The sequence below is a fragment of the Talpa occidentalis genome, unplaced genomic scaffold, assembly GCF_014898055.3.
Source record: "Talpa occidentalis isolate TD23 unplaced genomic scaffold, MPIMG_talOcc4v2.1 talOcc4.14, whole genome shotgun sequence".
Classification (NCBI taxonomy): domain Eukaryota; kingdom Metazoa; phylum Chordata; class Mammalia; order Eulipotyphla; family Talpidae; genus Talpa; species Talpa occidentalis.
In genome coordinates, this window is record NW_023601433.1 from 13,204,839 (window position 1) to 13,231,233 (window position 26,395).

At 44.5% G+C, this 26,395-nt stretch overlaps 1 protein-coding gene across 3 annotated transcripts in view; it reads left to right on the top strand.

Moving 5' to 3' along the window:
- ENTREP2 (endosomal transmembrane epsin interactor 2) overlaps positions 1–26,395 on the top strand; it is a 280,311-nt gene that overhangs the window by 220,952 nt on the left and 32,964 nt on the right. For 2 of the 3 annotated variants that reach the window (XM_054694788.1, XM_054694787.1), the window contains exon 4: positions 9,751–9,885. The exons of the other annotated variant lie outside the window; for it this stretch is intronic. In XM_054694788.1, the coding sequence (XP_054550763.1) occupies positions 9,751–9,885 (135 nt within the window). The remainder of the gene's footprint in view (positions 1–9,750; positions 9,886–26,395) is intronic. 3 annotated transcript variants of the gene reach the window in all.

A 26,395-nucleotide genomic window follows, 5' to 3' on the forward strand; every position in this document is an offset into this window, starting at 1 on the left:
TCCAGTCTCTACTTACCTGTCCTCAGAGCAGATTTATAATAAAGAATTCAAGGTGAGCTATGACAGACAGATTTAAAGCCACTCGACCAAGGGCTGAGGGACTTCTGGAGCAGCCCCACTAACCCAGACCTAGGACATTATGTGGACCCTGTGCCCTCTGACCCCCACCTCCAGACAGCCAGAGGACCCCAGCCCCAGCAGGGAGGCAGACTTCCAGCAAGAAGGACTGGAGCATGGCCTTCCCACCACATGGCAGTTCCCACATTGGCTGCTGCCTCTCCTGTCCTGGCTGGTATTTCCCATCACAGCAGACAGCTGGGGAGGTCAAGAGCGTCCCAGCAGAACCGCCCGCGGCCCTCAGCCCCAGGATGTTTCACTAGCAGCGCTTCAGAGCAGATAATGTACATAGTTTTGCCATTTCACTACAGAATGAACTCTAGGGTGATAACAACGGAATGCAGAAGTCATGTGGGAGAAAGACTAGAAAAATATTTTGATTTTCACTCTTTCCGTTATTATGTAGTAATTTGAATAACTGTATATTTTATACGAGTGTTGTCCATTATTTCATGTGATCTTGGGTCTTAGGAATAACACTAGATACTTAGATATTTAGTGCCTGTGAGTTTCACTCTAGAACGTGCATCAGTACCTTGGAAGCACACGTATTTATTGAAAATGTACTTGGTGATGTGGTGAATTAGGTAACCGGTAGTTAGAGAAGCTTCGGCCATGTTTTAAGTTACAAGTCTGTCTTAAAAATACCTGCAGGATTTGTTTTAACCAGTTGTGGCAAGATGATAGACACAGACACAACTGCTTGGGAAGAAGAGTTTATTATTCAAAATTGCTGCAGGGACATGCGGGGGAGCACCAGGGTCGGTCAGGAGGCAGAAGCAGCAAAGGAATGAACACAGGCCTTTATGATTGGCTCTGTGGGAAGGAAAGGGTGAGGCAGGGTGGGTACTCAGCAAGCTTAGGATGCCTCCTTTGAATGATGCCAGAGGGCTCTGGGCCAGAGTTTGGTCCCAGGTTGCCCAGCCCCTAGCCCTGGGCGATTTAAGGCAGTGGGGGTACTGATCTGGTTCATGAAAGTTAAATAAAGGAAGTGGTGGTGTCAGAGAAGGGGTGGGCTCTGGGTTGACTGGTTTGCATGTGAAAGGCAGGTTCACAGGCAAGTTATTTACTATTAGGAATCAGCAGCAGGAGGGACATTTGCTCCAGGATCAGCAAAGCATCATAAAGTACCGCAAATAAAAATATATATATAACAATAAAACCTCCTTGAACCCTTAAAATCCAGTTGAATTAACCAAATGATCCTTCAGCATCCACCTTTTTTTAATTTCCTAACTCTTCATCTGTCCATTCATTCCAGAGTCTCCTGAAATGAGCACTACCACATGCCAGGCCCTGCTGGCACTCAGAGCTGCAAAGGGCAGCCTGTGTCCAGGGGCAGTGAACAGTGATGGGGTCCCAGCTGGGCAGAGTGCCCTGCAGGAGGACTGTGCTCTGAGGGAGACACGCACGGGGAACAGAAAGTGTGCAAGGGGGAGCATGCTTCTGGGGTTCTCAGCCCCACTTGGGAGAGTGGACACGCCTCCTTAGCCTGGGGTTGCAGTGCTGAGTCTTGGGAAGCGCACCTTCCCTGCTTCCCTCCCTTTGGGCGTGAGGCCTGCTTGTTCTGGGTGGAGCGGACAGCTTGTGAGGGACCAAAATCAATATACAGCTTTCTTGCTGCTTTCGCACCATCCCTTGGAGGTCTCCTCTTGTCATGTGGCAACTGTCCAGCTCATTGACTTTTTGCTAAATGAGCAAACCTGCAGAGCCGGCAGCAGATCCAGAAACAATGTTGTCCTCATCCCCAGAACCTCATCCCTCCTCCTCCTCCCATTCCCTCACTCTGCCCAAGGGGCCCCATTATCCTAATAGAGTCAAACATTATGTCCCCTTCAGCTTCCTGCTGCTTCCGTTCCCATATCTGTTAGACTCAGTCATCTGTTAGAGCCAGTCATGGCCTTGAATAGCTCTAGTTTCTCACGGTGTAAACACATTGTTTTATTTTCCCCTTTTCTCTTGATGTTGGGTTATTTCCAGCATGAGGCTTTTGAGGGTGGCCCGGGCCAGAAGATTCTAGTGCACATCTTGGGGTGGACATCTCTGTGCCTTTCTGTTGGTTTTCTAGAAGTGGAATTTCTGGACCATACAGTGCACATGTTTAGCATTTGTCACTGCTGACAAATAGTTTTCCAAAGTGGTCTGTGCGTATCTTCAATGCTATTCGAAGTGTCTGGGCCTTCCATTTGCCGAGAACCTGACATCTATTCTGTGCTGCACCCTCACACCCCAAATCTGGGCTGACACTTGGTGCAGAAGCACCAATGGGGGTATCGCTTCTCCCAGATGCTAGGCAGAGGTGCAGAGAGCACCCAGAGGCCTCGTGACCTGTCAGCATCTCTTAGTCATCTCAGAGTAGATGGGCATGTTTAAGGGATAAGCTAATTCTGCCTTTGTAAGGATCATCATTTTACAGTATCCTTATGAGCATTTGGCCAGAAGCAATTTCCCCCCTCCCTTACCAGCTTCCATTATCTGACAATAAGTGCTGAGAACAGCGTGCGGAGTAGGATGCTGAGGCCAGATATGGACTCGATGGAGAAAAGTATGAAAGCTAGCTGTCGTTAGCACGAGCAAAAGCAGGAAAAAGGATGGGATTTTACAGTATCCTTATGAGCATTTGGCCAGAAGCATTTGTCCTGTGTTTGCCATCCACCCGGAGGAAGGCACAAAAGTGAGCCCCTATTCTCAAGGATTCTGCCACAACTTTTAGGAGAAAAAAAAAATAGAGTGAGCATAGCATCATAAAGCAAAAATAGAGGGCCGCCGTCACTAAGAAACGAGTAGCTAATCTAGGAGCATCTGCCCTGGATCACCACTCCTTCTGGGATTTCTCCCCAGGGGGGAACAAGGGTCAGAAGGGCTGGTGAGGAAGCTGGGGTGACCCCTCAATGACTGGCCAATCCTTCCTGAGCCCATTGTGTGAGACAGGGTGGCTGACCCCCCGCATCCCCAAGCCTGGTGGGAGCCCACAGCCTCGCTGGGCATGGACAGGCACCTGTCCCAGTGGCTGGTGCCTCAGAAGCTTCCAAGGCTAATGGATTTGGATGCCTGGGAAGGAAGGGGGTGACCGGTTGCCAACCCACCCTTTCACCCCTCCACCCACCATGAGAGGGTGCGCAGGGAGAACTCACCACTCGGAACTTTCTGTGTTCGCGCCCCACTTGAGATTAGAACACTTTTTGATAGAACATTGAAGGGATTAAAACTAAGTCATTCATCATCCCAGTGTTGTGGTAATTGTTTCTTTTAAAAAAAATACACCTCGATTAGTAGATCACTCACACACCACACTCATCACTGCTGTTCTTAGTCTTGTCTCCAGCGTGGCCTGGAGTCCATCTCAGAACATTGTCATCACTCCAGAAGGAAACCCCTACCCTTTCACCATCACCCCCTACACCCTTATTACCCCCTCCGCCCGCAGCCCAGACCACCACTAGTCAGTCTCCTTTCTGCCTCGGAACTTTCCCGCTTGGGACATTTCCTGCCACACACTGCGTGGCCTCCTGTCCCGCTTCTTCCACCCAGCTTGGTTTCAGGCTTGTAGTGTGATGCCTGGAGCTTCTGGGGTCTTGGAGGTTCAGCTAGGCCTTACCATTAGAGCACCTCCCAGCTGCGGGCAGGGAAACTGCAGGATGGAGCAGCCCTGAGAACAAGCAGGGCTGGGACTGTGGCCAAGGGAGACACTTGTCCCTGGAGCCACACTTAAGGTGGCAAAGAGAACAGACTGACTTACTGGCTTAAGCAGGTGTCAAAGGAGTAATGAGTATGTCTGGAAGTGACAGGATCCTCGCAGGACTCAAAACGAAGCTTGTGTTTTTACAAAACTATTCTCCAATTAGGATTGTAGACTCGGTAACACCAGCAACTAATAACATTTGTCCTTTTCCATCTATAACCTCATCTGATGTTCATGGTGACCCTGGGAACTCCAGGCTCAGAAAGGTCCAGTGGCTTGTCCTGGATCACACTGTGGCAGGTAGGACCCAGAGTGGGCCTGTCGCCCAGTCTTGTCATGCTCAAGGAGCGTGGGCTAGCTGAGGGCCCCAGGGATGCCCTGCTGCTCTCCTGAGCCCCCTCCACCCCACTTGGCCTCCCTCTGGCCTCTAACCTCTTAGCTTCCAGCTTCGGTCTTCGCTCCCTTCCTCTTGGGAGTAACGGGAGGTCACATCTCTCCCTCATTTGCGCTTCTATAAGAGAATCGCTGTGGCATCCCTCTCTTTTTGTTGTATAAGCCCTTTCTACTCCCAGGCAGACTGATGAACCATAAATAAGAAGGGCAGGCTGGCTTTTAAATGCTCTGAAGAGATTCATGAAAAATTACTGCGGCTTCATTTGCAAAGCTCCGCTGTGTTGTTCCCAGTGACCCGAGCGCGGAGGGGGTATGCCTGAAATAAATCTGTCAGGCTCCTGCACACCAAGAAGTCGAGGTCAGAGAACTAATCAGAAGGTTTCCGGAATTTTTCTTAGAATTAATTACAAACTCAGTGAAATGACTGATGGAAAAATGTCTATTCCCTGGGGTCACTGCAGGGTTATTTGACGTGATAAATATGCTTTCCAGCCAAACCCAGTCTCTCCCTGCCACCTTCTCCCCAAGGAAGCTGTCTTGCCATTTACATTAGCTCCATCAGTGCTGCCAAGGTAGCACGACAGTGTTCGTGAGACGTGGGAGAAGAGACTAGACCAGGATTCCCGGGCTTTGTCCGGTTGGTATCAGCACAGACACCCACTCATGCCAGATGTAGGCCTCTGAGGTCCCCAGGCTGTGACTCCCCAACCCTGCTTGCTCTTGAAGGTCATGGTGTGGTGCCACAGTGCCAGAGTGGAACTCGAAGCCAGTGCACTAATATAATAATGGGAAGAAGGAATTAAAAACAGCCATTGGTGCATTTTTATGTGGGTTTTTTTTTTTTTTTTTTTTGAGTTGAGCGGACTGTAAGCCAGAGGAAGCTGCTTGGAGGACCATTTGGCCCATGTTTTTTGGGCCCGTCTCCCCACTGTGTGCATTCTGGGTGCCCAGCGCTCGCTCCGCCAAGAAGCAGGCATGGGAAGCCAACTGTTCCAACTGGACTCCTTCAGGACTTGGCATCCTTAGCAGAGTCCCTGAGGGGAGGGGTCGAGGGATCTCATCTCTGCTGTGCAGCCAAAGGAGACGAAAATATCTCAGGGCTACCAGTTGAGTCGGCTTCCGTGCACGCCCATCTTCACGTCCTCTGTTCCTGCTTTTGAAAACCTTTGTTTTCTCAGATGTGCCAACTTCAGTAGTTGATACTTTCACACATCACCTATTTTTTCTAGATTCAAATTTATTGACTCCAAATGATTTCTAGCATTTTCTTCTCATTTTTAATCCTGTGAGTGCCTGTGTGTATGTTCCTTCCTCACTCCTGATGCTGGTCGGGATGTTGACTCTTTGCCCATCCCTTGAAGACTTCCCGGAGCTCCCATGTCTACATCCTAGAAGTTTTGCAGCCTCCATGGCTGTGTATATTCTGCTTTCTCCAGTTCTGTATTTTGCCTTTTTTAATTTAGATTCTTGGTCAACTATATTTTTTATGTTTTAAGATAATTTTAAATGAATGACCTATTATGCCAATACCTTTTATCAAGCAAACTCGCTTTTCCCTACTGAGTTAAAATGCTATTTTGATATACTAAGTTCTCATATATTACTAGTTCAATTTCTGAAACTACTCTATCCCATGGATCTCTTAATCTATTTTTAAGACATTCCCTTAGTAATTCAATTATAGCATCTTGATAGTAAGTTCAATACCGTTAAGCCCGTCATTATTCCTAATGTTACTCTATTTCATTTTCTGTGTAATTCTTATACATATATGATTCCATTAAGTCCATTAATTTTATCCGGTTCCTTCTACTCTGTTAGGATTCTGATGGGATTACCAGTGTGTAGTTGCATTGCTTGAAAGACTGATATTTTTTAGAATAGTGAAGCCTCCCATTTAAGCAGGTCATCTACCACCACTGATTTAAGCTGTATGTATCTGTCAGTATTCTGAGCTGTGGAGAAACCTTTTCAAGTAGTTTTCACCTACAAGGGATTATTATAGGAAAGCTCAGAAAGCTCAGAGACTCCAGCATGTCAGAAACCAAGGTAGGAAATTACAAAACCAGGAAAGCAATGAGGGCACAAACTGTATCGAAGAACTGCATAGAGGAAGACCCTGGCATCATCCCCGGGGCCATGACCCAGCATTGACATATTGCTGGCCCCACAGACCCCTGAGCTCGGGACACTGCCTGCACAACCTCAATTCCTGTCCACTGCACCCACTGCCAAATGGCATCTGTCGGTATGTGCCTGCCTCTGTGTCCCAGTTCTTGCCTAAGGGCTGGCTTGGAGCCTGAGTTACCTGTGTGCCCCCTTGGGCAAGGCAGGCTGGAGAAGCATTTCTGGTGAAGGTGGAAGGTAAGTAAGGTGGAGATTCCCCAAACTGAGGAGGACTCAATGGTAGTGGCTCCAGGCTAAGCATGACCCACATCTGTAATACTGGAGTATGGGCCATTTAATAACATTTTACACATAACTTCTCAAAGGTCATTTAATATTCATGTTTAATTTCTTTCTAAGTAGTTTCTGTTTGTTATTGTTAATTTGAATGTATTTTGTTGCCATTTTGTTTTTAATTGGTTATTACATTCTATTTATACAATAAGTATAACAAAAGTTCTTAATTCCAGTAATTTTTAGTATATTTCTTAGGGCTTGTTTTTTTTTTTTTTAAAGATACTTAATCATGTCATTTTAAAGAAAAGATGTTTCTGCCTTTTCCAAATATTTACACAGCTTACAATATTTTCTAATCTTAATGCATTAGCTAAAGTTGCTGAAACAATGTGGAATTGTGTTGATGGTCATGAAGAGCAGCTGTCTCATTCTTGAAACAGTAGAATTGGCTTCAGTATTTGTCTACTTAAGATGATGCTTGCTTTTAATCTGAGATAAAAATTTTATCAGGGTTACGTAGCTTTATTCTTAATTAACACAAGAGTTTTTATTATGAATTCCTGCTAAATTTTATATAAGTGCTTTATGATATCTATTTATAGGATCATATGATTTTTCTTTTTTAGTTGATGGAGAAATTATTTCCGTAAATCCACCTGTTCTTCTCCACACTGTGTCTCTGGTGAAACCTCTCACCCACCCCCCGTCTCTAGCCTGTACCCCAGTTCTTCTACATTAAAATAAATAAATAAATAATCTTTAAAAAAATTTCGGATTCTAGAATAGAGTTCTATTCCATTTCTAAAATAAACCTTGGGAACTGAATTATCCCTGGAGTCAATAGATGGAAGTTTTCAAGCCTGACACCCATTTTAGATTGCTGACCCCTGAATTGACTGATAATGAATTTGTACATACACACACACACACCCCTCCCTCCCTTAGGTATTTGACAGGGTAAAGTAGGGAAAGGGTAAGGTAGGAAGTACAAACAACTCAATCCACGATACTTAACAATGTTTTATTTCTCCCTTGTGCTGCATGTCCTTCAAAAATGCCTTGAGGGGCTGCTGCTCAGCCAGGCCCGGGGCTGGATGGATCGGAGCACATGTCTTTACCACCGAGGCTGCTAATAAGCTTCTAGGTTCAGTCTCCAGGTCCTGGACGTGTCTTCTGGAGATGTCTCTGAGTCACAGCCAACTCTGAGGGAAGGGCATCCAGAGACAGAGTCAGCAGCGATGACATTTGAGCACCTGGCTGCTACCGTGCATGGATGCCAAGCACTGAACGCCTCAGTTTTATGAATCAATAAATTCCCTTATTAGTTTGCATTTGAGAGCACTTTTTAATATAGCCATAGAGTAAAATTTAAGATAGTATTGCATTCAACTTTCTTATAATCTTGATTTTAAAAAATTTTATTAAAAGGAGAAATAAACCTTTTGGTTTTGGGGTGGGAGGGTAGAATCTTTTTCAGATTTGCTAAGTTATGCTAGATTTATAAAGATAATTGGATAATTCTTTGTCTAAACTTTGAAATTGTTTTAAGAAAACAGCCATTATCTTTTCATTAAAGGTCAAAGCAAAGTCAGCTTGAAGAACCATTTTGGACTTTCTAATCTCCTTTATGGTTATTGATCTTTAAGGTTTACTGCATTTTTTGAATTGTTTAATAGTTTATATTTTTGCTAGGAAATTACCCATGTCCTCTAGATTTTTTAATTTATGACTGTAGAGCTACATGTACTCTCTCACTCTTGACTGTATTTAGAGTTAGGTCTCCTTTCTTATTCTAACCTCATTTGCTTTGACTTTCTCTAAAAACAAAAACAAAAACAAAAATCAGCCCTAGCAGGGGTTTGCTTAGTATATTGGTCTATTCAAAATCATCTCTAGCCTTCATCCTATTTATCTTTATTATAATTTGATTTCACTTTTTATGCTTGTTAAATTTGTTTTTCTATTAACTTGTTTTGTTCTGCTCTGAATTTGTTTTGTATTTCATTCGTTTTCAAGCAAGTGCATCCATTTTCACCTATTCTGTTGAGATAAAATATAAAGTGCCAAAGATAAAAACATAGAGCCTAGCAATTTATTGCCTGCCAATATCCATGTCATCTCTACCCAAGTCTAGAACCAGAGCCCCCTTCAGCACCCAGGAGCCCCTCCTCATGCCTCTCAGCTCACTGCCTCTCTGTCCCCACTGCAGAGAATCATCATCCTACTTTTTATGGTTTTCACATCTTTTATTTTTTAAATAATTGTGCATATTATGCACACATCTCTGAACACTATAATTTAATTTTGCCAATTTTTTAATTTGAACTTCATTTAAATAGAAACATCCTATATTTCTTCTTTTGTGTCTGGTGTATGTCCAACACCACAATGTACAATTTATTCACACTGTCTATGTAGTAGTAGCTCATTCATGTTCATGGTTTCATAATAGCACATGGTTTGAATGTAATGCTGTTCATCCACTGTTGAATGGATGTCAGCCTGTGAGAGGCTATTTTGAGTAATATTGCTATGAATGTTCTAGCACATGTTTTTTGTTGCCATCGCGTGTGTTTCTATTGCATATATTCATAGAATTGGAATATCTTTCCATGGTTCTTAATTTTCCAAGTTATTTTAATTTGTTCAGCATTTATGATGCCTACAACTCTTAGGCCTTGTGAATACTGGATGGTAAATGTGACTGTCCTTGGGGAGCCCACAGGACACAAGCTCTGCCCAGTGGAAAAACAAAAAGCTCTAGGGAGAGAAGCGAGACAAGGCCTCAAGGATGGAGCTGGAGTCTTGTCGAGTGCATAGGAGTTTGCTAAGCCCTAAAGTGAGACAGGAAATTGCAGATCTTGGGGACAGACTGTGCCACAGCACAGAGCTATGAAAACACGTCACTATCCTCACAGTCTAGGTTTCTCCAAATTTTTAATTTTTATCATTAATTGCTTTAAAGGGGGAATTTGAAGTAATTGCTAGTGATGTTTTGCATGGCTTTTGTCAATAAAAACTTGTTGCTTTATTACTTAAAGAAAACCAAAGCAGGAGGCTTTGAACAGAGCTTTGTTCTTGCCATGTAGCTCAAGCGTCCCTGCTGGGCAGAATGCCGTGTTAATGGTGAGATCTGTCTGTGTTCCTCTATCTAGATTAAGTTTGACAGTGTCGAGGTGTGTGTCTGCTGTGAAATGCAGCACCAGTCGTCTGGCTGCAGCAACCTGGGGGAGACGCTGAAGCTGAACCCGCTGCAGGAGGACTGCAATGCTGTGAGGCTGACCTTGAAGGTGACAGCGCGACCTGCTCGTTCGTGATTTCATCCCATGCATGACCGACATTTAAGGAAGATTTTATTAATGCATGTATCCTTTCGGTTCCTAAGTCATCTTGGGAGCTTAAATGCAAAAGGAAATGAATGTCTTTCCCGAGAACATTTTAAAGGACTGTAGACGTTCACTAGAAGGTTTTGCTTTCTGGATGCCTGTTTCATTTTACCATTTCACTCTCTTCTCCTGCCTCTGACATCTGTGAAGTGGGATAGGAATGGTTGAAAAGGGGCTTCACAAATGTGGATGTGATGCATTCTACTGCTTTTTTGCTGTTACACCATCAGGGAACAGATGGGTATTTATTTTGCCTTTTTAAAGATATTTGGAAAAAGAAATTTTTTGTCTCCCATGGCAATCTATTCTGTGTACAGCTTCTGAGGTTTTAAAAGGTGACATGGAAAAATTGTTTCTATTAGTCCTTTCTTTTACTCCCTGCAAGTATTTTTGTTCTCTCCAAAACCAAAATTGGCTGCTTAAAAATGCATATAAGCAATGAACTCAATTCTCCTCTTTCCCTGAATAAAAGTGTGCTGAGACTTACTTTGAAGAACATGGCCATGGTCGCAGGAACCCTTGGTTGGCGGTGAAGCTGCATTTACAGCGTGTGCGGAGCTTGGCTCTGTGTGTGAGGGAACACACAACTCGGGGAACTGGAGATTCCTGGGAGAGTCCCCCGGGGGAGGAGGAGGAAAGTCTTGCCCTCTGGAGTTGGGTGTTTATGACCAGTCCTCTGCGGGCGTCATCGTGCGTGCCAGCAGGAGTAACCCTGGCTCGGCAGACTTTCCAGGAACTCCCTCGCCCTGTGGAAATGGTTGGCAAACAAGCAGGGAGGAAGGTCCCAGGGTCAGTGGTCCCAGTAGCCCCAGAGTGATAGATCCAGGGGAGGAAGCCAGATGGCGCCCTTGGGGACCCGGCCTCTTCTGTGCATGGCGTTTCTCGCCAACCCTCATTACAGGTGACCAGGGGTCCATCTCTGCATCCTGGAGTCAGCTCAGGCCCATTGGCCCTCCACAGCCCTCCTGGGATGGGGATGTGGGCCGCCATTGCTGATGCTGAGATCTCATTCTGACAACTCCCACATCATCTCCTGTATACCAGGGTGTCTTTTCTTTCCATATTTAAAGGACACAACAGGACATTGGGCAAAGAGAACAACATTGCCACCACCACCCACAAAAAGAGCCGGTGGTCCAGGTCAGGCTGACCGATCTGCTGGCTGCTGGAGGGCGGGGTTGCCCATGAGCAGCCAGGTCGCTGCTCACTCCTTGGTGAAGAGGTTGGGCAGTTTGACCTGCTCCCCCTGGGTACTGGAGTTCTTGACACCTGCTCTCAGTGGGATCCTTCCAGGATCCATTTTCTGGAACCTCTAGCTCCTGAGCAAGTGGCTGTGCCTGGAAAGGTGATGATGGTGTGGGCACAGCAGTGTTCTCTCTACCAGGCTGCCAGGCACAGGGGGAGCTGCTGGGCTCACAGTCCCCTCTTGGGCTCACCACTCCTAACCCCTGGTTAGTGCCCCACAAGAAGACCCCTCAGGATGGGGCAGGTCAAATGGAATGTGAGGGGTACTGAGGAGAGTCTTGGTATGTGTGTGCTGCATTTCTTTGGACTCAGTAGTGTTTCCTTTTTTTCCCAGTAGTTATATGGTGTTTAGTATAAACATCTTAACATATCTGATAATATGTATGCTTAGAATATTTCACGTTTGCTGGTGCTATTTTAATGGCATCTAAACATTTTTAGTTGTCTCCTGTTCATTGCTAGTGTATAGATACTTGGTTTTTGTTACTGATCTTACATCTTGTGATCTTACTAAATCACTTCTTAGTTCCAGTAGCCCCTTAATAGGTTATTTTGGATCTTCTACTTAGACGGTTGTGTGATGTGCAAGGAGAGGCAGTTTTACATATTCCTCTGCGATCTGGATGCTTCCTCTTTCCTCCCTTGCTTATTGCACTGACAAGAGCCTGCAGGACAGGGTTGAATAGAAGTGGCAACAGGGCCTCCCCGGTGGCGCAGTGGGTTGAGTGCCACGCTGTGAAGCTGTCCACAGCCTCTGCAATGCGGGTTAGATTCCAGCCATCCAGGGAACTACCCACATGGCACAGCAGACCTCTCCTGCCTTGCCCGCTGCTCCCCTCAGCAGTGTATTTCAGTCAGTCTGCCTGTTCTGCTCCCCGCTCTGTCTCTGGTGAATCCTCTCACCCTCCCGTGCCTCTGACTGTACTCCAGTTCTTGTATGCATGAATAAATAAATCTTAAAAAAAAAAAAAAAGAAGAAGAAGTGGCGACAGCATAGGTCTTTGCCTTGTTCCCAGTTTTAGGAATTAAATGACATTTTCACTCTAATTTTTTTGTAGATGCCATTATTGAGCGTGGTGCAAGTTTGCTCCTATTTATAGTTTCCGACAGTTTTTAGCATGAATGGATGTCATTCATTGTCTGCATCTACTTAGATGTCCTTTTGCGCTTTCTTCTTTAGTCTTCTGAGGCGGTGAGCAGCACAGGTGGACTCTGGAGTGGTGACCAGCCCTGTGTTCCCAAGATATAGCCCACGTGGTCTTTTATTCATTAGCTTTCATGAGGCTGTGGATGACCTTGTCAGCGACGTTTCTGTGACTGTGCTTTTTATTTCTGACATTTCCATTTGATCTTCCTTATCACGCCCGTCCCTTTGCTAAATTACTTCTAGGATCTTCTTCCCACTTGAGCTGTTGTCCGACAACATCTGCTCCAGGGAGGCCGGGGCCCCACACTCTGGAGGTGTCTCTCTTTCCTTCGAATTTGGGAGAGTCGGTTCCCCTGCCAACTCAGCTGCCTCATGAGTTCAATTTAAGTGGTGAATCTGCAGTGTCTGATGACTTGTTGCTGTAATGATGGGAGCAGTGCTCTTTTTAGCTTTCTGCATCCTAAGCAGAACCTAGATTCATTATCCATAATGACAATTTCTGCCCCGCGTGTAGAAGTCTTGAAGAACACATTTTTTTCCCCTTAGAGGTGTGTAGCTAGCATGCCATTCTCTTTTGGCATCAAGTGTTGTTATAGAAAAAAATCTTAGTCAGCCTAATGTTCTCTCCCTTTTTGGTATGTGGTGGTCAATGACGCTATTTAAACGTATTTCTAGTGAAATAATACTCAGCTTTTTTTAAAAAAGGAAAGAAATCTTGCCATTTGCAACAGTATGCATGGACCAGAGGGGATTATGCTTAGTAATATGTCAAACAGAGAAAGACAAATGCAATATGATTTCACTTGTATATGGCACATAAAGAAACAAAATGAATGAATGAACTAAATAAAACAAAATCAAACTTTCAGACTCCAGGCCTAGTTTAGTGGTTACCAGAAGGGAGGACGGAGGGGTGGGGTGTGGCTAAATCAGGTAACAGGGGTCAACTGAACAAAATGTATCAGTAGAAGACACAGATACAGATGTCTCTACCTGTTAATTACAGTGGAGCTTTCATTGTGTTTTATACCTTTTTTTGACCTTTGCAGATTCCTATCTGAATCCTAACTCTTATTATTAACTTTATACTCTATTAAATTATTATTATTAGCATAATTAAGATTTTTGTACTCCTTTATCATAAATGTAGTTTCTTCTTCCCACGAGGGTCACCGAGATCTCAGTGTCACCTACTCCACTGTTCTCATAATTAGTGGTGTGGCCATTTGTAATATAATCATTGCTCTTACAGTCCCTTGAGTCCAGCTGTGCTGATGACTGGCCTGCAGTGAAGGGGTCTTCAGGGGGATCCTTTTGCTGCTTCATGGCTTTAAACTCTCCAGTGCCCTCAGGGAAAAGGCTGCTCTGCTCCTCCCTAGGGTGGTTTTCCATGGGCTCCTCTCCCTACAGCTAGCAACTGTTTTTAAACTTAGCAAAAGAAGCGGCACAGGAAAATGTTGCTTTGGTTGGTTTTCCTTGCTGGTTCTTTTTTGGCCATTAATTAGAGTGAGTTCATAGGTCTCTTAATAGTCTAATTTGAGCCTCTGGTTATCTGATTAGTAATACTCTATGCCTAAATTTCCATATTACACTATGGATTATCCATACTTTGCTCTAATGAGTTCAGTTTATGCTGAGGAAATCCTATGTAATTGGTTTGGGAATCAAAGTACCTTTGATTTTTAGTTCTGTTTGAATTAACTGACTTCATGAGATTGTTCAAACTACTTACTTATCATTAGGCCACCCTCCATCTCTGCTTCCCCACCCTCACCCACCAATAACCTGAAAGGTTATACGCACACCCCTCATCAAGGCGATAATAAGGGGTCTCTGTGGAATCCGGAAGATGAGGGCACTGCTCTGCTGCTGCTTGAGATTGTTTTAGGTGTTTTGGAGACAAGCCCCCTTGCCTTTGATCTCATTTCCACCTTTCCTAACCACCCCTACCCCTGGATTTCCTGTCCCCTGGGGCAAACAAGCCTCTCCTTCCAGGGTACAGATAGTCTCTATAGCATAATTCCTCATTTGCTGCTCCTCCCTGGCAGGGATGAGGGTAAAAGCAAAGAACACGGCAGGATCTGGAACTCCATCTTGCCAAGAAGTGATTCCCAGAATAACAGAGTAAGAGGGATGGAGGGGCCTGTGCCCCATCCGATTGTGTGGGTGAGAGGGCAGCAGCCAAGAGAGAGGTCAGGTGGCTCCTGCAAGGCCCCTAAGCAAGTCCATGGGGTCAGCAGGACTCGTCTAGGGCCTCAGCCTCTAGGAATCAAATCTCCATTTCTTAGTGATGGGACCTGGCTCTGGGCGCTTGGCATTAATTATAAAGATAGGCATCTAAGAATTAGAATTTCGTCATATCCTTTCCCAAAGCACTGGCCAGTGATGGCCAATTGCTAGCAGAAGATCCCATCCCCACCCCCCACCCCTCCCAAAATAGGTCTGGGCTTTTGTAAAGCAAAATGATAGATTAGGAGTTAAAAAGATAAATTGGTAGTGGAATGGCTATATTTGCCAAGTTATATCCAGCAGGAGATTGTGACATATTTTCTGATCAGTATTAACAGAATTTTTAAAAGGTTACAAAACTCAGAATTGTTAACTAGTGGAATATGCTTCCTCATATGCTGATATTATATCTGTCCCAGTTTTAATTCCTTGCTGCTTCCCAGAATGTCATTGTGGCTTTACTATAATGGCATTCATTCTAATTCAAAATAATGTTAAAAGTCTTTTTCTTTGTTTCTTGTATTTGGTGTAATTTATTAAGCCACTGTAAGCTAAATTACTCAAAGAAACCTTATCAATGTACAAGGAGATCAAAGTTTCCCAAGAAATCAATCAGTTACTGAGTTTGTGTGCTTTATTATCTTATCTTAAAGATGCTTTATCTTTGTCTCTAAAGAAAGTAATCACAAACAGGAGGTTACAAACCCAAAAGACATGAAAAATAGACTCATTATTTGATCTTGAGTAGGTTCTTAACCTTGCTAAAGAAATGTCAAAGAAAAAATAATTCCTAGAATAAAGGAATGGTGAATATTTCTTGACAAAATTTGCAGCATTGACTGGCAGTATGAAACCACACACACATGTACACACACACACTGCTCAAAATCACCTTTCCATTTTTAGAAGTAGGAGGCTACACAGAAAAGACAGGTGTGCCATAATGTATCTGTATACAGGTCTCTATACAGATATGTATAGAGGTATCTATAGATCTCACCCCTGAGATCCTAGGGGAGATGCTAATGGACCCCTCTGGCCAGACAGGATCTGGGCAAAGTGAGAAAGATACCAAATTCCTGCTACCTCACATACACTAGCAACCATGGGCCCGGTGCAAAGGACTGTCTAGAAATGTCCATCTCTCCCAGTCGTTGAACACAACTTATCTCTGGCAAGGCTGCATCCTCATGATGGGGAGGGAGGGGTTCCCAGCATGTCCATGAACAGCTTCCACACCCCTGGTTTCCAGTATCACTGAAAGCCTTTCCATCCTCTGATTCTGTTGTAGAGCAACCCCGATACAAAACGGGGTGCCTGACTGTGGGTCCTCACCCGCGCGCTTAAAAGGACTTATTAATGCTCTACTGCAGGCACACGTGAAAGGTTAATAAAAGGTTTATTTACAAGGGAAAGGGAAATGAGGAAATGTACAGCTCTGGGAGAAAAGTGGGAGACAAAGTTTTAAATGAGTCCTACCCGATCCGCCGATCAGGAATCCCAAAATGGCGCTCTGAGAGCTGGCCGCCAGCCAGGAGCGGTGAAGCCAGGAGGCGAGCGATCGCGAGCCAGAGAGAGAGCAAGGCCCACGTGTTTGGTTTTTATATCCAACCTGGCTGCCCAACTCCACCCTCAGGTCCCAGCCACCCTCCCCTTGGTGGTGATGGGATTTGTCTTTCCCAATGTCCTGATGGCTTTAGTCTGGAGTGGGGGTGGAGTCCACAAAGCCTGTATGAGATTATCTCAGGACATCCTTTCCCCCTAACAATTCTAGTTGCATCAATGTTTCTCCTGTGTGGTTGTGATACTGAGTTTTGTGGGATATCCATAGCTCTACGTCCGTTTAATATCAGTGCAATTACTGCCCTTGGAAATAATCCCATGGAATAGAGGTTCCACCCAAGAGGGCTGTCACTTGTCTGCCCCCACTGAGTTAGAACACCAGACATGCACAGACCCCATCCCGAACCCTCCCGGACCTAGACAGACAGGTAGACTAGTCAGGGCTCTTTAAAGAAATGGAATATATATATATATATATATAAGGAGATTTAGCACAGAGATTGGCTCACCTGGTTAAGGAGGCTGAAAAGCCCCACAACCTGTCTGTCCTCTGCCAGCTGCAGAAGCAGGAAAGCTAGGGTGTAATTCAGTCCGAGTTTGAGGGCCTGAGAATCAAGGTGCCAAGTCCCAGGCAGAGTCCAAAAGCCAATGAACCAGGAGCACCTATATCCAAGGGCAGGCGAACACAGACACCCCATTTGAAGCAGAGGGAATGAACTCGCCCCTTTCCAATACTACCCAACAGAATGGATGGGCCACCCACACTGGTAAGGGTCATCTTTGCTGAGTCTCCCCATTCAAATGCTAATCTCCAGATAGTCCTTCACAGACACACCAGAAAATAGTGTTTTACCAGCCACCTGGGCATCGTGCTTTGCCTTGTTAAGTTAATATGTAAAATTAACCATCACAATAGGGAAAAGCCTGCATCATATTGCAGAGTAAGAAAAGTCATTTCTAGAAAGTCCAAAAAAATTCTGCCCAACATAGTGCATAAAACCAAAATGGAGATACAGGGGTAGGGTGGCGCTTACACTTTCGCTCAATGAGGACTTCTTAGAGGTCACTGGAGGCCATCCTCTCCCTCCAAAGGGTGCCCTCACTTTGAAGGGCAAGGACTGGTAGGTGTGGGTGTTTGGTGGGGCCCATGGGGGGGCCAAGGGATATTTTATAGGGTGAGTAGTATTGAAGACCCCTCATCACCTTGTTGTTTAAAATGTACAGTGGACACTTTTAAGGTCCAATGCAATGTGTTCCACAAACTCAGCCTTAAGATAACCCCCAACTTCTACCCAGATTGCTGCCCTAGTGGACATTCTTTTTTTTTTTTTTTTAATACAAGCACTGGGTACAGTCAGAAGCACGGGACGGTGAGACAATTCACCAGAGCCAGAGCAGGGAGCAGAACAGGCAGACTGATGAAATACACTGCTGAGGGGAGCAGCAGTCGTGGCAGGAGAGGTCTGCGCGCCATGTGGGACCCTCGCCAGAGATGGAACCGGCACTGCAGAGGCTGCAGGCAGCTTCGCAGCCCAGCGCTCAACCGCTGCACCACCAAGGGAGGCCCCCTAGTGGACATTCTATAGCTACCAGAATGAAGTTCTTTGGCAGCTTTTTGGGGAGACTGTAGGACCTGAAGCTTTGCCTCATAGGTTGACACCCCCACTCATGATGCAGAAATCCTCAGTCTTTGGCACATGCCATTAAGGAACCACAAAGAGAGAGTCCATGGCCCAACTCCTTCCTTCCTGTAGCTGCAGGGCCCCTGCAGTCCATCACAGCAACATCAAGATCAAGGGGGAGAATGATGACAAAGGCTAGAAGCAAACTGTTGTTATGCGGTAACATGATGCTTAAGTCACAATAGACCCCCTCTCAAAGTGCCCCAGTTACTCTGATCTCCAAACAAAGTCAGGGGCTCCCCGGGAGCTCCATTGCCTTGTTTGGGTGGCACATACCACGGGGCAAAGGTGCTTGTTACACTGGAAAAGGGGTGGGGGGGCAGCATGGAGCCCACTGCTAGAGATTAGAGGTTATTTCTAAAGCATTTAGTTACGTTCAGCACTCTAAACTAATTGAGGTGTGCTGAGGGGAGGGGAGTATGGGAAGGTAAATTATGCATTATGGGAACTTTTTCAATAACAATTGAATGATGAGGCCATTTGAACAAGTGCATAGAAACAGCAGAAGGGAAAGTGAAAGTAACAACATTTCTTGTTACAAAGGAGCAAGATGCAATTTTGGGGGTCAGTGGTTATATTCACTGTCTTGATGTGGTGGTTATTGGCCACACAGTGTATACATGTGTCAGAACCCATCAAAGTACACTTAAAATATATGCACTTTGTTGAAAGTCAGTCATACCTCGATGAAGCTGTTGAAGGTCTTTGTGCTAGGTGAGTGCGTGAGGAAGAAAAAGACCAGAATAACAACAAGCAAGGTAGAGATGGGATAATGCAGGAGTTCAAAGATGAGGGCATTTGATTTGACTGAGAAATCAATAGACAGCTGGCTGTGGAACCCGGAGGAAGGAATACTCTGCAATATAATTACATAATGCGATCATGACGAGCTGAACAAAACTGTTCTGAGTGGCTTAATATCCCCAGGCAACTGGGGAGACAGCTGAGTGAGAGGGGCCACAGGACAGAGAGCATTTGGCTTAGGAGCAGAATGTATTTTGAGAGACTGTCCTTAGGGGAGAGAGAAGCCATCACTTTCATACGTGGCCCTGGCTTGGCCTTTCTGGATGCCCAGCCTTTGTGAATTGCTTTGCATGGTATTTTTACATCATACACTGTTTTTCCTGCCATGCCGGCCCCTATGCAGTCAATGAGGCAGACTTAAAATTTATTTTTTATTTTATTTTTTAAAAGATTTGTTTATTTATGTATACAAAAACTGGGGTGCAGGCCAGAGGTGTGGGGTGGGTGAGAAGATTCACCAGAGATAGAGTGGGGAACAGAACAGGTGGATGTACTGAAATACACTGCTGAGGGGAGCAGCGGGGAGACAGAGAGGTCTGTTGCACCATGAGGGTATCTCCCTGGCCAGCTGGGGATCGAACTCCCGCTGCAGAGGCTGCAGATAGCTTTATAGAGCTGTGCTTAACCCCTTGTGCCTCCAGGGAGGCCCTAAAATTTATTTTTAAGAGAGAAGGAAATGGCTCCAGAATATGCAGGGGCCAAGCTGTGTTCTTGTGACTAGTGGAAGATCCAGATTTCTGTCCTTGATCCCAGATCTGACATAGGTGTGTGGGGGGTGAGAGGTATAGGTTCCTTCTTCCACAGTCAAGTAAAAGTGCAACATCCCCTCTCCCCAACCCTCCCCATCTCCTATGGACTGTTAATAATTAAACAAGGAAGCCACTAGAATGAAGTGGCCCTGGCAGCCTATGAAAGCAAACCAGAGCCTCAAGTAGGCTGCGAATCTGAGAGAACAAAACTCCTGAACAACCAATCACAGACAGCCAAGAGGGGTTCCCTGGCCAGTCAGATTGTCCCCCGGCTTCGCGGCTGTCTTCTCTACAAAAACCTCTCCCCTTCCTCAGAGTCCCTCAAGTGCTCCTATCCACCTTTGGTTCAGGGCTGCAGATTCAAGTGGAGGTTGGCTCAAATACACTCCTGAGGATTTTAACATGCTTCGGTTGATCTTCTAACAGGCCTTCGAGGGCATTTAAGGGAAATTGTCTGGTCCAGACAGCAGGAGGAAGAGACATGCCCGTGCCTTCAGGAGAGCGTGAGCCATCAGTTCAGAACAGACTGGAAGTGTTACTCCTGGTCATGGATAGTTCCCAAGTACACAAGAAGCAAAAGCTAATAAGAGCATTTAAATGGCTTCTGCATGTCATTCGGTATTTCCCACAGTGTCTCTTCATTCTTCTTCATTCCTAATCTGCCTAATCTGTGTTTTCATCAAGCCACTTTCACTCACTCCTAACCTCACAGTTGAGGGTGGGAGTGGGGTGGAATAAAATGGATATCTTCCTCCTATGTTCCCATATCTTCCAAAAATGGTATTGCATGCAGATTTGCACACCTCCTGGTGGAAGTTCTTCCAGGGAGGAGTTTCCTTCGCTAACCCCAAGAAGTTCTTCTACTATGCTCTTAAATCTAGGCCACTTCTGGCCTCAAAAGGAAAGAAAATCAAGTCCCAGAGTGATGAGGAGACACTCAAAGGCACGTACCCAGGAGTAGAGCAGGGCCTGGCTGGAGGCTTCTCCCCCAGGAGGCTCTGTGGGGGACTGGCTTCAGGGCCATCTTCTACCATCATCACCAAGTGGCAGAAGACCGGGGCCTATGAGGAGCCCCAGCTAACCCACGTTCAGTTAGAAAGCAGTCCCACTGCCAGCATCACCCTGCCCCTTCCTGCCTGCAGTTGGTCCCCTTCCCTGGCCTGGGAACCAGTATATAGAGAGAGCTAGGCTGGGGTCTCTAGCACTTCAGCCGAACAGTGTTTATCTGGGGGCTGATCTGCAGAGACAGCAGGACAACACACCTGGTGGCCACACAGTTGAGGCTGCAGAGAGAGGTAGACCAACGGAAGAGAGATTTTATCCAGTGGCCCTGAGCATCCCTCTGCACACTTTTAGCTGAGAGGGACAGGATACAGATGCCCTGGCAGCTCTTGGCACATGCAGCACAGATGCAGACTCTGGGGGGGTAGGGAGCCGCCGGCCAGTCCAGGGAGGGTGGAGGTGCAGCTCAGGGCAGGTGCACCAGAGCAGAGGACAGATCCACCGGGCAGCTTGGTAGCTGTGTTGACAAACAGCATGGAGGGCTGGATGTGGGGTGCGGGGGACAACTGGAACCAAAGGTAACGCTAAGATTTGGCTCCAGCAGTCACATCTGTGGCATCGCTATTAATGCAAGAATAAAAGACTGAAGAAAGGCAGAGATGCCTCTGTTTCGCGAATCCTCTCTGCTCAACCTCTCCTTCCCCCACCCTCCCATCACCCCAGGCTCTACTCTCTGAGTCTTAGTAATGGGGCTCCTACTGTTTTTGTCGCCGCTGGTCCCCATTGGCCCGTGCCAGCTGAGACCTCATTGCCTGTCTGAAGGGTCTGGACCCTGCACAATCACTGCATGTGCATTTCAGAGCTCTCACAGGCTGACCTTCCTCTGCTCAGATGGACTTGGTCCAGACGACCCTGTAGTAGTCCCTCCCTCTGGAATGAAACAAGAGAGGTGCCAGATGGATACTGGATTAGTGTGGCCTTCACCCAGATGAATGATTCAATCAATTACTGTCCTTCATAATCAAAGCTAAATCAATAAATAACGACAGGACATTAATGTGCTGTTTTGATCTAGTTCCCAAAGTCCAGATTTAGGTTCCTGGTCAGATTGTGACCGTATGGATTTATGGGGCCAACAAATTGATTACTTCTGTGCTGAGATTTTCTTCTAAGCAGGCTCGGATCTAACTGGTCTTCAGTTCTAAGCCAAGGAGGTATATTAAGGGTTGTTTCATGAGTGAAGACACTCCACTGCTCTCTGCCCCCTTGGAGAATTATTTTGCAGTGGGAGCTGAAGTCCAGTAATTCAATTCAGTCAAGGTCAGAGGAAATAGCCCTCAGCCCCACATGAGGGGGCATTTGTACCCCTTGGTCAGTATCGGTTTCCAGACCTTAACGTTCATGGTTGTAGATGACAGGAGCATTTTTAAAACACACACACACATTTTATTTATTTTTTTTCAATAAATTTTATTTTTATATTCCCCATACAATTGCAATCCCCTTATTTTGACCCCAATCCCTCCCCACCCGCCCCCCACCCCCCCAAAAGTGTCTCTGTTTCATAGTTTTTTGTTGATTCTGATTTTCACTTTCTTATAGTTATTCATTTTCCTGGTCCCTTATTTAAGTTTTCTAGATTCCTGCTATGAGTGAGACCATCCGGTATTTTTCTTTTTCTTTTTGGCTTATTTTGCTGAGCATGATCCCTTCCAGCGCCATCCATGTTGCTGCAAATTGCATGTGTTTATCTTTTTTGAATGCTGAGTAATATTCCATGGTGTATATGTACCACATCTTCTTGATCCAGTCATCTCTTTTGGGGCATTTGGGTTGTTTCCAAAGCTTAGCTATTGTAAATAGTGCTGCTGTAGGGGTGCAGGTGCCCTTTGGAATTACTGTTTCTGTGTCATTTGGGTAAATACCTAGGAGTGGGATTGCTGGATCATATGGAAGCTCTATGTTTAGTAGGTCCAGAAGTCTCCACACAGCTCTCCATAGTGCACACACAAATTTTAAATTACTTTCTTCTAAGTGCACAGTGTGGTGTGTAAAGCTGTTAAGTTGGTCATTTAATTGTTCTTTTCATCAAGATTTTTTTCTTTGTAAATCATTTCACATGAAAATAGAGAAAACAGAGCTTTGCTCTGTTACCCAGTGACTAGTTAGTTGTGCTTACCTGATTGCTCCTTCCTGCTTCACCTCCCTCTGCCATGACCTGCAGAATCTTGCAACTGTGACGCATCCCTGCCTCCAGCTACTCCTTCCCTAGCCGATGCTGCTTCTGCAGTTTCCTTCACCTCCTGGTCACTTCCAGTTCTTTACATTCAACTTGATACCATTCATTCCATGTGCAGTTCAGAAGCCCCCTCCATCTATAGCCCCTTCTTTATTACTCTTTCCCACCCCACCATCTGTAGGGTGTGGTCTAGTTTGCTTCTAGCCTGTCCCTCTTAGATCGGTCCCTCTGAAGCATGGGCAGGAAGGTGGAGGAGGGAAGAAGTCTTGTTCTTCTCTCTGGGCTGGAGCCTAACCCCCTGCACTTGCTCAGATTTATTTCTTGCCTCTGGTGGTGGTCTCTGTGCAGATGGTGTACTTGGCTTCCCATGTGGTATCAGCTTTGCCCTGATTTCTACTTTATTCAGGGGATCATTCATACCCCTTTCTGGATGGCATCTGGATGGCAGTCCACAACCGTCATGCACCCCCACACAAGCTCTGTGCCTTGCCAGGAGCTATGGAATTGCTGAATTCCACATCCCTGACAGCCACCCAAGTCTGAGGGGTATCTGGTCCTCTGTGTGACTGCTGGTGGGTGGTGCCCCTGCCAGCTGCTCCAGCAGGACTGGTCCTGGAGGGCTCTGTGCTGAGCAATGTGTGACCTTGGTGCCACACTCCCGCCACATGTTGCAGAACTTGCATGCCCCTAGGTACTGGCTTTGCACGCCAATGTCGATGATTAGAATCTTTTCAGGGCTGAGTATGATGTCAGGAACAGGCCAGATTTCCACACCATTGGATGATTTAACAGACACTTTTTAAAATAAACTTTGGCTTGGTCTCAAGCACCACATCTGCTGAAGCCTGTTTTGTCCTCCGATGGTGTCCCTGTCTCAACTTCAGCCCCAGATCACTACCAGTGACAAGTCATTATTCACCTGTGTTGCCAGTTGTTTTTTTCCCCCAGGCTTTGGTTTTAAAGTTTTTATATTGGTGAATACAACTCTGAAAAGTGGTCATTGCCAATAAAACATTCCTTGCCTGGCATTTGGTTTAAAAATTTGTCATCTAATAACATAATTTTCATGTTGTCTTGGCATTTATTCAAGAAAACTTGTGGCAGTAAGACCAATTGAATGTAGAGACCTGGATGTAGAGTTATGATAGATGCCCACAATTATTCCCAGAAGAATTTTATGCATTAACTTTAAGGCTTTTCCTCAAGACTCTGTCCATTTAAAAAAGAGCCTTGGTGACTATTTTCAATTGTAAAAATAATACCTGAATATGGTGAAAGTTTTAACAACTAGGTGGATAATTGATAGGTGAAATATAGACACATACACACATATACAGAAAATTTGCATACATATATACACATAGATAATACATATGTGGATAGGTAGATGCATACATACTTAGGTGCACACATATATACACATCAATAAACAATCCTACAATGGATACATTCTCTTCTAAGCTTTTTTCTAAACAATATACACAACATGTGTTTCTATATATAAAAATTTTAACATAATGCAGGACTGTATTAATACTACATAAGCAACTTTGCTTTTTTTAGGTAATACCTCATAGAGGTATAGATAGATAGATCAATTTTCAGTTACTATGTTATAGATGGAGAGATAGATGAGTAGATCTGATAAAGAAAATATGAAAGCAAACATGGAGACATCCTGAGTCTGGGAGGCTGTTGAAGGTTGGATCCCAGTACATCTAGAAGCCCCTTACATGTTGGGGCTGTGACATATAAGCTTTACCTGGTTGCTGTAACTGGATAGTTTCAATTCAGTAAAATAGAAATAGTAAATCTCTCCCTATCAGTAGTTACTTTACATGTAAATGGACCAAACTCCCCAATAAAAAAAAAATACAGAGTAGCTGAATGGATAAAGCCATGATCCAGCTGTATGCTATTTATAAGACTCTAAAGGATCACTCTTGAATCTAAAAGATTCAAGGACACACATAGGCTGAAAGTGAGGGGTCACCATGCAAGTGGTAACTAATAGAAAGCTAGAGTGGCTGTACTAATTGCAGACAAAGTAGACATTAAGTCAGAAACTATGTAGAGACAAAGAAAGGTCACTCATTACATAATGATTGCATATGTATTTGCACTCAACATCAGATCATCTAAGCATATAAAACAAATATTGACAGATTTGGAAGGAGAAATCAACAGTACAATAACAGTAGGAGATTTCATTACACTACTTTCAATAATGGATAGACCATCCAGACAGAAAATCAATAAACAGTGGACTTGAACAAAATAGACCTAATAGACATGCATAAAACCTCTCACCCAACAGCAGCATAATACAGACTGTTCTCAAGTGCACATGGAACATTCCCCATAATAGCCCATATGTTAGGTCACAAAACAAGTTTTAGCAAATTTCAGATTGAAATCATACAAAATATTTTTCCTGACCTCAATGGAATGAAACTAAAAATAAGAGCAAGAAGATCAGAAAATATACAAATATGAAGAAACTAACATACTCTTGAACAACCACTGGGTCAAAGAGGTCAAAGAGAAAATCAAAAGGGAATATTTTTAAGACTTAAAAATACATGTATACATACATACATACACACAGAGGAACATTTTTTTGTCTGATTATCCTTTCTTGAATATAAAAAAATCATAAATAATTTTCTTATTCTTTAAACTTGACAAAATTGTAAGAAAACACAGTTTATGAATTATAGTTATTTATATAGATTATAGTTTAGGCAATTTACATCCATCAACTAGAGACTAAAGCTGTTGCTTCAGAGTACAGAGGACAGGTTTTTGAATTACCAAAAAAGGTGTATTTTTGCACTATTGTGGAGACTGAGGAAATTTCCTGGTCCTTGATCAAAGTTAAAACTACCATTGGCCAAACAGCTCAGATTGTGTAAGGAGCAAACTTTCCTTCATGTGGCAACATCTGTGTTATTGATAGTGCCCGAGAGGCCACAACAAGGCCAAAATTCACTTAAATTTGTAGAGATCCCAAATAAAATGTTTACAACTTGAAATTATAACTTTCACAGATTTCTCCATGAATCACTTACCTTTTCCATATGACAGCCTAATTTTAGCTCCTTCTGTAGGATCAGCCATAAAGACTTCTGTGTGCAAGAAGTGCTTTCTACAGAGACAAGTTAAATAGCCTGGGATTTGATCCAGGATGTGCTCATCACTTGGGAAATTTTATGAGAATAGAAATCACACATTTCTCTCTCTCTCTCTCTCTCTCTCTCTCTCTCTCTCCCTCCACACACACACACACACACACACACACACACACTGATCAAACTACCAACAAAAATTGTGTGTGTGTTGTGTGTTTGTGGTGTGTGTGTTTATAGAGCTTGCTTATGTGGTATTTTATTTATTTTTTCTGTGTGTTTGGTTGGAAATTAAGTATACCATGCCCTTCTAGTCTGAACTTAGAATTCAGAAGGATAAATGAAATATCCTAAGACTTTTAAAATATTTTCCAGACTCCTATTTTGGATAGAATATTCTATACAGAATAGATAGCCAGTCAAAATGGAGCTGGGAGTATACAGAGATTCAGAGGGACAAGGAAGCTTAAGAAGGAACTGTTTAGAGATGACCTCCCGCACTTCTGACTATACCCAGTGCTTGTATAAATAAATAAATAAATCTTTAAAAAAAAATAGAGATGACTTTTAAATACTCCTCCTGGGTAGGGGAATTAGAAGGAGGAGAGAAAGTCTTAGAAAAGCTG